Below are 12225 nucleotides of genomic sequence, written 5' to 3'. Positions count from 1 at the left end.
GCCTGCCCCTTACCTTAATACCAAGAAGATATAACAATAACCACTCAAAGGGCCTGTTTTTTTCTTTTGTTCCCTTTGTGACCTCTAAAAACAGTGGGATCCAAAAGAGACACTCCTCTTTTCTCCCATTAGTATGTTTCATTATCATCAAGACCCTTCCAATTGTTCAAATATACTGACTTTTCTGCATTTTCTTGTCTTCTGTGCTTATGGTTCAAAACTTCTATTTGTCCCTGGTCTTTTCAGCAGGAATGCTTGAAAGTTCTCTTTCAAGGTCCATGTTTCTCCTCTAAAATGATGCTCAGTTTTGCAGGTAAGTTATTCCTGTAAAAAGCCTTTTCTTTTGCCTTTTAGAAGATACAATCTCTCTCCTTTGTTAGGTACTTGTCAATGATTCTCAGAACGTACTTGCCTAGAATTGGCCAAAATTTAGGCTGATCCAGGAAAAGAAGTAACATTATCACCTCCTTGACTTTTTTTTTTTTTTAAAGCAATCGGGGTTAAGTAACTTACATGGCCAGTTATTTCTGGGTGTGGTGCTATCTGAGACCGGGATTCAAACTCCAGGTCATCCCAACACTGGAGCCGGTGCTCTTACTCGCTGAGCCACCCCTAAGCAATTGGGGTTAAGTAACTTGCTCAAGGTTACACGGCCAGGTGTTTCTGGGTGGGTGCTAGGTGTCTGAGCCCAGGATTCGATCTTCCAGCTCATCCTGACACTGGAGCCGGTGCTCTTACTCGCTGTGCTACCTGGCTGCCCCACCTCCTTGACTCTTAAACCCCTTAAACTTTCAATCTGCAAAACTCCCCTCCCCCCTTTCCCCCTATGCTTTTTAACTGCATTTGCCTCATCCTATACTTGGGTAGTTGGTTTTCCTTAACCCAAGTGAATGAATATCCCTGCTTAGTTTTATCTTGTTGGCTTTAGCTAACATTCCAGCTCATCAAGATCTTTTTGAATTCTAATTTTGTCATCTAATATATTGGCTAGTCCTAGCTTTATGTCATTTGAGAAGCATAAAAATCAGCAGTCATTCAAGTTGCTGATTTTTCTTAAAGTTGTTCAAAACATGGCCAAGGAAAAGAACCATGTGGCCTTCTACCAGAGTTCTGTCCAATCGGACTGCCATTCAGTGGCTTTCATTAACTGTCCCTTCATGACCTTGGAAATTACCTGATGCAGCCCTTTTGTGCAAGAGATGGCGTGTCTCACCCAGGGTCACAAAGCTGGTTAAGTCCTCCAAATGACCCCAAATCCAGTGCTCCTTCTACTACCTGATGTTAGCCTCTCACACTCTCTGGGTTTAGGCAGTCAACTTGTTCCAGCCCACTTACTTAACCATTTTCCATCTAATGCATATCCTTCTGTCTTATTCAAAGGAGACAGTAACTGGCGAATGAGCTGCTAATATCCAAGAGTCCACAGAAGTGTGGACTGGCATCCTACTTTAGGGACACTGTCAAAAAGGAAATGAAGTTAGTTTGTCATAACTTGTTCCTGGTGAGCCCACACCAGCTTTTAGCCTTCCCTTTCTCCATTTCAAAGTGCTTTTAAGTCATTCCTTTGATAATTCATTTTGAAATTTTACTAGCCTTGTAAACTTCCTAAATTTAGTGATGTAAGAATATAATTTTAAGAATCATTTTTAATTTCCATTATCATTAGATTCAAGTATGAAGGGTTATTGTAAGAAATTATTCTCATTATTTCTACCTTAAGAAAAACAAAACAGACAACAAAAGAAGAATTGCTGACTTTAATTTCTCATTTAAATATAGTAATTTTTTTAAAAGAGTAAACTATAAAACTTTACACTGCAAATACTTTACATAAATGTAAACATGCATACTTCTACCCTATAGTAAAGCAGCTATGAAAATAAACTCTAGGCACAAGATTTTAAAAATTGTAATCACAGAGCCAGACAACTTTAAGTTAACTTGTTAAAATGAACTTAGAACAAAAGTGATGATGGGGAAATGGCAATGGCAAGTGATGATTATTATTCTACTGGTCTTTTACTTCAACCTACACCTGAGTTTCCAAAATGTCACCTACCACACCACATTGGAATAATTCCATTTTTACTATAACCTAATATACATCCACATGAGAATATTTCTTTCAAAACAACATATAAATACATCACAAACACACACACATAAACACACATATATCCTACTGAATTCTGTTATCTTCAGGAAAAGGGATTCTGGAGTCTTATGTTTTCCCACCACCAAAGACAAGCAAATATAAACACCACACAGAGAAAAATATGAGACTGTTATAGACAAAAAGCAAATAAAGAATAAGTAGTCTTGGTTTTAGCTAAAAATCTCAAGTTTGCTAGTATCCAAACCCTCCTGTGATTTCAGATATAATATTTAAGCATTGTCCAACAAGTATTTCCAAAAGGCAGGGCTCTGAGATTTCTGACTATCCACTATGACCACCAGTCTCTAAACAAACACAAGAGGATGGGAGACAAATAACAAAAGAAAATCTGGAAAATTCCCTAAGATGCTTCAAAATGTTGAAAACATCCATGGCTCCCATGCCCAAGTTGTCACCCAAAGAATGCCTGTTCTTGGAATGTCCTGCCCTCCATACTTCCCCTACCAGTCTACTACATCTGAATAACCATAGTGCTATGTGCAAAGAATGCGTTTACACAATCCTTTTTGACGATTAGCAAATGAACATCTTAACTTGGAGATGTAGAACCAAGGCCCTGCCTGTTTCCTTTAGCATTTATTTGTATTTAAAATTTAAAACCTTACACAGGAAAACCTTAGTTCAAATGACTGAAATCTGGCTCAAAGAATTGGGCAAGTTAATAATAGCAGTGAAGTATTTAAATATTCCTTATTTCCAGCAACAACATAAACTGATAATGGTAATTGTCCACCTCTAATGTCAACACTACCAACAGATTATAAATAAATAATCAATTCATTATAAATAAATTCTTATACTCCATTAAATTCAATCTAAAAGCCTGAGATTTGGGTTAAGAACCAACAAGTACTTAAAAGGTCACAAGGCAATGAGGTTTATTTCCCCCTTACTTGAACTCCCAGCTTTCTTTGGACAGTTTACAAGGGGAAAATCAGAGTTTTTCTCCCCCTCCTCCTGCCCCCTATGGCTCCACTTAATTGTATTCCTTTGAGCTCCCCCCACGTGTCTTATATCCCATTCTCAATTCATATTCTCCTTCTACTACAGAATTGGTGTTTAAGAGCTGACAGGTAGGGGACATAGTGGGGGTGAAAAGGAGTAAGTCAGGAAGGCAATAGGCCAGAAATGAATTTAAAATCTATATGCCCAGGGGTAACTAGGTGGTACAGTGAATAGAGCACCAACCCTGGAGTCAGGAGGACCTCAGTTCAAATCCGGCCTCAGACACTTAACACTTACTAGCCATGGGACCTTGGGCAAGTCAACCCCAATTGCCCCTGGCTTTCCCCCTCCAAAAAAAAAAGCAAAAAACAAAACAAAAAACAAAAAACCTATATGCCCAGCAAACATAAGCAAGAGAATTTTCTTAAATACGTATTCTAATTATAGGCAAAGGGTTGTTCACTTAGACTGTATGGAGACCTACTGCATGTACACTTAATCTTAACTTAGGGTTGCTGTCCTAGAACAACATTTTCATTTTGTCAGTATTTTATGCACAGAAGATCTGTACAAAACAGGGCATATTTTGTCTTGCAGCTATATAAAAATACAACCTGTAATTTAAACATAGTTGTATAAAAGCGGGGTAGGGAGGGGCAGGCAAATCAAGGAGAGTTATGGTCCTCTCTCATGAAACTTTCAAACTCTTCCTGGAATATTTTTTTAAAACTCACTTCTAGTCCATACATTCAGTAGTTTTCTCCTCTAACCCCTACTATTCAGGGTCATTCCTATTATTTCTTTTTTAAAAACCCATTCCTTTTAAAATCCCCTGAATCAATTATGTCCAATGAAAGCTGAACATGGGCTCATGGTTTTCCCTAATCAACTCGGTACTCAAGCCTCCAATTTCATCCAGTCACTGCACCTACACATGGGGTTCTTCTGTCCTGTACAGAGGCAACTTTTGCTGACCCACATTCAAAGTAATAGTAAAATGGTAGTTGTGACTTTCACAGTCTAGGTACAAAGCTCCAGTATGTATCTGATTGCTCTATGTACACAGATCATTGGTTTTGCTACATACCCAAGCTCTGCACACAGTAGGTGTTCAATAAATATTTGATTAAATATAATGGGAGGCATTATGGTACAACAGAGAAAGTGCTGGAGCCTTGGGTTTTACTCCCATCTGCTATTAACTAGTTGTGTGCATCTGCCTCTCTCAGCCTCTCAGCTTGGACTGAATCATATACAATGTTCTCTCTACTTCTGAAAGTCTATGCCTAAGTCTGCCTCCACTGACCTATCATAAGGTCAGGTCTAATTAGGCAAGGAAGGCTACAGCCTTCATCTCTACACGGGCAATAATTACAAGAGGCTTTAACACACTTTGGGAGGTGCTGCTTTTCCCCTCAAAAGCCAAATAATTTGCTTTGGCAATGAAGACGAGATGTCCGAACGCGTGACTGCCAAGGATATCTATTACTCAACCTTTGAACAACCAAGATTCCCCTTCCCCCAAGTGTTCAGGTTTCCCATCCACAACATTAACAAAAACCAGCCCTCCTAGTTATTCACTCTTCAGACCTAGGTAAAACTTTTAAAACTGTATTCACATAATATATACAAGAGTGCTCCTGCTTGGGCTCGGTGACAGCTCCTCAGTGCTCACTGATCCCCAAGCGCTCTCCTTGGTGCTGAGCTTGCTGCTCCTGTCCACATGTTCTCCTACCAAAGAGACAGATGCAGGAAGCACCGAGGCTAGTCATCACTGTCACTGCCAGACTCACTCAATTGTAAGTCATTTCCTGTAAAGAACATATCAAAACAAAATCACAGAATTAAGTTATTGCCTTAAAATTCTTTGGCTGACCACATTCAGCATCACCAAGAATTCTCTTTTAAACCTTACAAGGACACTTTTTAAAATACATCATTTTGGCTAGTATTATGACACATCACAAATTATATTAATTTAGTACACTGATACTGTTGGGCTTGGCTTCAGTAATGCCGAGACTGTAAAAAGCCTATAATTATACCCCTGGATCGCGATTGGTATTGGGCAGGCAGAGACATTACATTTAATTTGTGTTTGCTTTCGATGAGTTAACTCAGTTGGACTACCAATTCATATAATAGGAGCAGAGTTAACTCAATTAGTTTCTCCACTGTTACTGTCAGAGTTTCCAATTCCTCTACAGCTTAAACACACCAGGGAAGGACATTCATCAGTAAAGACAAGCAGCATAATCAGGTTAGGGGTACAGAAAGACCCAACATCCTTCTTCCCCCCAGACTATTCTTTCTCTTCCTCCTCTTTTTAAATGCTTGCAGTAAAATGCTTCCAAACACCGTGAATGCCTGACCTCCCTGTGTCCACTCCTAATGGCCAGAGCCCCATAGGCCAATAAAGGGCTACTAGAAGACCTGAATTCAGGTCTTGCGGACTGGGTCTCAGAAGACCAGAACAGGTGCTGCTCCAAACTGGCCAGTGTGGAGAGTCCCCTATGGCAATACAAAGTCAGAACTGTGTCACAGGCGAGCTGCTGGGGGATATGCCAGTGACCTCAGCACACAAGAAGGACACAGTCCCCACTCTGAAGAGCTACACTGTCAGGGACATCTCCCAAGAAACCCAGGACAGGCTCTGGCAGCCTCCAGGAAGAGGCACCCTCTGAGATGAGCTGAAGGAAATGAGGCATTTGTGGAAAGCCTCGGCACCTACCAAGCTGTACAACTGGGGCCCTTGTTGACAAGATGGGGAAAAGTCCAAAGGGCCAAGTCTAGCCAGACTGATCCTAAGCTTGGCTGTGCAAACATTGGAATATTCCTTCTCATCCCGACATTCCTAAGCCTCAGGATGAGTCAGCACTGTGAAATGCAATCACAAAATGGACTGGGTTTGGGCTTGGACATTAATTAGGGCCACGTAGACATCACAGCCCAAGGGAGCAGCAGCCCCAGATGCTCCCCACTTACGAAGGGTGTTCATCAGCTGGTTGTTTCCTGGGGGCCGGCTAGTGCCATTGGCCACAGGGTTTCTGTGACTGAACTGCTGGGGAGGAGGCTGCGAGGGGGAGGCCCGGGCGGCTGGCTCGTCCCCTTCACTGCTGGAGCTGTCATCATCGCTGCCCGAGGAGCTCTCAGAGTCCGACGAGCTGCTCCCGCTGCTGCTACTCATCTGTTCAATGATTTCAACCTCCGCTCTCAGTTCTGGAACAAAATGGCAGTTTTGGGTCAGGAGAGAGACAGGTCAAGCTAAATTCTTTGCTTAAAGCATAATATTTAAAATTTTTGCAAACTACAGTGACTTTATTAATAAGGAGAAAGAATTCAAAGTGTGGACCAAAAAAGTAACTAGTCTCAAAAGACACCAATATACAATATTGCTTTTCATGGGCATGAATGAATCTTCTCACAGCATTTTAAGGTTCTAGCAACAAAAGGAACTGAGAAATAAATGTCACCTATTACATGAAGAAAATGCCAGACTAGTGAGGCAGCCAGGCACACTGGTTCTAGAGTCCTTAAGGACCTGCATTCAAATCCTGTCTCTGATGCTTACACCTGGGTCACAGCAGGTGAGTCATTTAAACTTCCTGGGACTCAGTTTCCACCTCTTAAGGGGTTTGAACTAGATGCAGATGGCCTCTGAGGTCACTACCAATTCTAGATATGTGACCCCATTAACTCCACTGCTAAGAACATCTCCTGAAAGATGCTTTACCATTTTATATACCACACTTGCCAACAGATTTGGCCAAAATGCAATTGTAGGATTCTTTAGTCTGTAGGATTTAAAATCAAATATGTATGTGAAGTCTTCTTGCAAACACATTATCCATTGCTGAGATCTCTCTGCTAACATTTACGTACAAAACACACCCTCCCATGCACACATGGTACATCTTTTCACTTATTTCCAACACTCCTTTCTATAACCAGAATTAAGTAGGCATCATGGCCTAAAACTCTCATCCAAGTAAATAGGAGGAGTCCTTAACACCCCAGTAAGTCAGAAAAATAGATTGAGCACCTAAAAATGCTCCTAATGTCTGCAGTGCAAAGTGTCACAGAGGGATCCTGGAGGCTGGGAGCTGAAGCTGAGAACTGTGATCAGGTCTTTTTACATTCATTATCTGATTTGTAGAGCCCTTGCTAACAGGGAAGCTGTCCAGAAGTACCCTCCTAGCCACTGGCCCATTAGTATCTGCAGTATTTAAAGCATTTCACACACTTGGAATATGGCTCAATCTCAAAATATCCCTCCAATTGGAAGCTACTGAAAGCCCACATTTTCCAGAGGAAGCATGTGAGGATCACGAATTGGGGAGAGACACCCAAAATTAGCATCAATCAACCACCTCTTTAGAAAGGCAAAAAGTAAAACAGTCCCTGCCATCAAAGAGATTACATTTTAATGGGTGGGTACATACAAGAGAGGGTCTGACTCACCAGGGCTTACGAGTGCTCTATTCTCCTGCCCTCTCTCACACCCATTCCTCAAGAAGGGCACTGTATTCATGAGCTAACCAACCAATCCACATTTATGATGGCCTTTTATTACCAAGGCCACCCTACCCAAAAGAGAAAACTGCAGGGGATTCAGGCTTCCCAAATGATAGTAGAGTTTTAACAGTTCGCCTTGTGTTTCTTGTCTGTGGTATATACTACTTTAAATTCTGAGCTTCCGACGGGCCCCGATTTCAAGCCACTAATTGGAGAAAGAATCTTCCTAGGCATCCTGGGAAGCCCCCAAGAGGAACATGTACAGCTCATGTATGCATCTCATATGAGGCAGAATCCTTAGATGGAAATTCCAGGCACAGACTCACAGATGCTCATAAAACCCCATAGTGGCTATTGCTGTTCTCGTCTCTCTTTCTTAAGGAGAAAGATTCCACAAACTATTACTTACCTCTCTTAATGTCATCCAACTGGGGCTCAGGTGAAGGGTTATCTTTCACAGGAGAGGTTTTTGGTCCAATTGGTGGTTTCATTGGGGCTCTAAAAGGTCCAGGAGGTGGCGGGGGCCGAGCAGCTGGCGGCTGTTCCATTCTTGCCTGGATTCTGCTGCTTCCCTCAGCTCTGAAACATGGGCAGAAATATTTAATGGGACTAAGATGATACACTTTAGACCAGGAAGGTGGTTTTGTTACAATGATCTAAAGCTCCTTGGTTCTTTACATATACAGACTAAATTATGCTTTTTTGTGTGTGCTTTTTGGAGGGGGGAAGGCAGGGTAATTGGGGTTAAGTGACTTGCTTAAGGTCACACAGCTAGTAAGTGTTAAGTGACTGAGGCGGGATTTGAACTCAGGTCCTCCTGACTCCAGGGCCAGTGTTCTATGCACTGTGCCACCTAGCCACCCCTAAATTATGCATTTTAAATAATGTGTTCATAAAATTTCTCATTTCAGGTGAAGTGGTGTTAACTATTCAAAAAAAAAATCAGTGAAGTTTTATTCTCACGATATAGTCATCTGGAATACATCATGCTTGGAGTTTGTGCTTTCACCCTAGAGAAATAATCTCTATGATAATCAATATTCTTCTTCCATTAGAATTTCATGTGTCAAAATCTTATGTCTCAGATTTTCCTGTTTGAACAACCACATTACCAATGAAGCATGAATCATCTTTCTGAAAATGAAGATGGTTTCCTTTCTCAAACAGGTCAACAAAATAACAATTCAGAAAATTATTTCCTGGATAGTTCAAACTTTGTTTAGAGAAAGCTATGCCTAAAGCAGTAAATGACCCTCAAAAATTCATGAGTAAATGAACCTGCCTACTGAAATGAAGTAACCAAGGGTAAGGTAAGCATCTTTCCCAGTAGAGCACAGAGCCTGGAATGCGATAACCTGGGTCTGAGGCCCCTCTCTGACCTTACTCACCATATGACCCTGGGCCAGTCTCAACTTAGGCCCTCTGAACTCCAGTCTCTTCATCGGTACTCCTCACAGAAAGTAGCACAGCCATGGATTGAGTGCTAGAGTCAAGAAGACCTGGCACTTTCTAGTTGTGTGCCCCTGGACAGGTCACTAACCTCTGTGGGCTTCAGGGAACTCACTAGGAATTATCTACTAAAGCAGCCTTTCTGCTGGGAGCTCCTTGAACTGATGAGAGCAGGGATCCAGGGCCCACCCTCCTGTGGTCTCATAGGAGAGCCTTCAAGGGGCTCTGTTGACTGCCACTTGGCAACGTGTGCAGGTATGGCTTCATCATGCATTTACCTTGTCTTCTTGACCTGGATGCTGCTACTGAGTTTTTCCAATACATATTCACCAGTGTCATGATTAATGATGAGAACACAGTCTTTCTGATACGGTCTTTTGTTTCCTTTGAACACGGTCATTGGAGGTGTTGATCCCTGTTTAAAGTAAAAGTACAAGACAGTAATCTTAAATCACACATGGAACATGCTAACTAGGAAAAAAAAGTTACTATCTTTTAAAATGGTTAGACAGCACGAATAACCAAAACTCATTTTTAAAAATCTCCCAACTAATTTGAACAAGTAGTTCCAGAACAAAATGGACTGATTTCTGATTTAGCTTTTGGATCCCCCTAGGGATCAACACAAGCAGCAATATGGTGTTTATTATCCCTGAACAGATTAAATGACCCTAAACAAAAACAGTAATAATTTAAGCATTTTATTTCCTCCTCTGTTAATCTGGGCAATTTATATTTTTGTAAATGTTCATACATTTCACTTAGATCGTCAGGTTTATTGGCATACAGCTGGGCAAAATCGCTCCTAATTATTATTTTACTTTTTGCTTCACCGGTGGTGATTTTACCTTTTCATTTTTTTATACTGGTAATTTGGCATTCTTTTTAATTAAATTAACCAAATATTTATCTATTTTATTGTTTGTTTTTTTCATAACTCCAGCATTTAGGTTTATTCATTAGTTCAACTGTTTTCTGAATTTCAATTTTACTAATCTCCCCTTTGATTTTCAGAACTTCTAATTTAGTATTTAGTTGGGGATTTTTAATTTCTTCTTTTTTTAGCTTTCTTAGTTGCATACCCAAGTCATTGATTTCCTCTTTCTCTATTTTATTCATTTAAACATTTAGAGACATAAAACTTCCTCTAAGGACTGCTTTGGCTGCATCCCATAAATTTTGATATATCGTCTCATTATCAGAAACGGTAATAACGGACATCGGTTACATGCTCTGAGGTTGCCAAAGCACTTCATGCCCATCATCTTACTGAGTCAAATCATTCCAGCTCTGGTCCATCATTTTTGCCCCCCCCCCCCCCCCCAGTTCCATGGCATCATTCCATTCCACCAATGGCATCACCATTCAGGACAAAAAAGAACAGAGCCCCAGACTGGGCTTGGAGATTTAGAGACAAAAACAAGTCTCTTCCATCTCAAGGAACCTTAAAGTGCCCATTTCTCAGTAATCTTGGGCTCAAACCTCTCTGGACCAATTCTGCTTGGGGCATCGTGTGAGGATCTTCTGACTCAGACTCTGATCTCATCCTGTCTGTTCTCACTAACGATGCTGGGCTTGGCATACTTCGACCTCCTGCTTCAATCCCAGGTGCCCAGACTCTGGTCTTAGGCCTGAGATCTTTCCCAATAACTTTTAATTCTGGACCCATGCACGGCACAGGCTAAGTAACTCACTGCAGGCCCCTTGGGCCTGGAATGCACATTCCTGTCAATCTAGCCTGCTTCCTGCAGCTGGAGCCCAAGTCTCAGGGAAGCCATGTGCTGGTGAAGGAGTGCTCATCACTCGGCAGCTAATACAGTAGTGTCTTATTTTAATCAAACATCTCTGAGAAAGTCACATAAAAACTACTTTTCCTATACATTGCTGACCCTTAGTTTATCAGCTAATATAGCAGTCTCTGATTTTAATCAAATATCTCTGAGAAAGTCACTTAAAAACTACTTTTCCTATACGGTGCTGCGTATCATCATCATCATCAAAAAAAAACCTAATGACAGAGAAACTGTAAATCTCCTAACACAAATAAGGTACATCAGAGCAATCCTGAAGTTGTTAAAAAGACTGCACACACTCAACTTACAGGGATGTGCGGCAGTGTGATTGTGACTTCGTCTCCCTTGCCAACCTGGAGTTCTCCTTCACATGAAGTGTCTATGGACGCTGGCTTAAAATCATCTAGAAGACAAGAGGCGAGGTCACGCACATCCAGAGTTCCTGGATATTTATACCTAAGGGCTCAAAACGATGCTTTTCGAGGTGAGACAACGATCAGACTTCCACGAGGGCCAGTCCTGCCCAGGAGCGGTGAAAGCGCCGCGGCCCGGGCTGCGAAGCCTCGGGGGTCCCGCAGCGGCGTCTCCCCGGACCCGACCGAAGGGCCGCGGTCTCCATCCCCAGACCTCGGACACCGGTGTGGGCGGGGCCGGGCCCGAGGCGCGCTGGCCCCCCCCCCCCCCAACAGCTGCTCGCTCGGCCCTCCCCTCCGGGCAGGCTGCGGTCCACCCGGGCCGCGGGCTCGGCGCGGGCAGCCACGCGTCTGCTTCCCCGACAGAAACAAGTCTTAACTGGGTCAGCGGGGCGGCTTCGTGAATCAGACTGCGCCGTCAGCTCGTTTCCAGCCGCCGGGCCTGGACGAGGGACGCGCCCGCCCCTCCCCGCCAAGCCCGCCACGGTCCGGAAAAACAGGATGAAAAGCCAACCCCCCGCGCCCCCCCCCCGCGGCCCTCCACGGCCACGCGATGCCCCGGGGGGGGGGCCTGGAGCCTCAGCGGAGTCTAGGAGGAACGGCGGGGGCGGGGGTCCCGCGCCCGGTCACTCACAGCGGATGGTGTGGAAGGAGGACTTGGGCCTCTTCTCGAAGCTCTCGCCGAGCTTCAGGCCGTGCTCCTCGCGGTCCAGCAGCGGGTTCGCGGTGCCGTTCATGGCCCTTTCCCCGCCGGGGGAAGCGGCCCCCAGTCACCGCCCGGTCCGACCCCAGCGCCGGCTTCCTCAGCTCCGCCCCCGCCCTGAGGGCCGGCCGGCGCTTCCGGCAGAGGCCGGGGGGAACCGTGCTGCGGAGACACCGCTCCGCTCTGAGGCTGAAGGGGGGCGGGTGCGACCCCCAACTGCGGCCGGAATCT

General features: G+C 43.6%; 1 protein-coding gene across 1 annotated transcript; it reads right to left on the bottom strand.

Annotated features, from left to right (window-relative positions):
• Window positions 1-1742: 1742 nt before the first annotated feature.
• Window positions 1743-12219, bottom strand: EAF1 (ELL associated factor 1). The gene is made up of 6 exons (XM_069088414.1): window positions 11926-12219; window positions 11187-11281; window positions 9364-9500; window positions 8046-8215; window positions 6107-6340; window positions 1743-4932 (listed from the first exon to the last, which is right to left on the bottom strand). Exons 1-6 carry the CDS (start codon window positions 12026-12028, stop codon window positions 4886-4888), a joined length of 786 nt encoding a protein of 261 aa, XP_068944515.1. The 5' UTR covers window positions 12029-12219; the 3' UTR covers window positions 1743-4885.
• Between the last annotated feature and the right edge of the window lie 6 nt (window positions 12220-12225).

The sequence above is a fragment of the Petaurus breviceps genome, unplaced genomic scaffold (assembly GCF_028583685.1).
Source record: "Petaurus breviceps papuanus isolate PSGF00001 unplaced genomic scaffold, PetGlider_PUasm1.0 185, whole genome shotgun sequence".
NCBI lineage: Eukaryota > Metazoa > Chordata > Mammalia > Diprotodontia > Petauridae > Petaurus > Petaurus breviceps.
The sequence above is the reverse complement of the archived record's forward strand: the minus strand, read 5'-3'. Positions and strand labels throughout refer to the sequence as shown.

What these genes read in the sequence shown, in the direction of transcription:
- EAF1 (XM_069088414.1), bottom strand. Translation starts at nt 12,028, where the DNA reads ATGAACGGCACCGCGAACCCGCTGCTGGACCGCGAGGAGCACGGCCTG. An exon ending in TCACACTGCCGCACATCCCT is followed by an intron (nt 9,501 to 11,186) that starts GTAAGTTGAGTG and finishes TACTTTAAACAG; the next exon opens with GGATCAACACCTCCAATGAC. An exon ending in CCAGCTGATGAACACCCTTC is followed by an intron (nt 4,933 to 6,106) that starts GTAAGTGGGGAG and finishes TGTTCTTTACAG; the next exon opens with GAAATGACTTACAATTGAGT.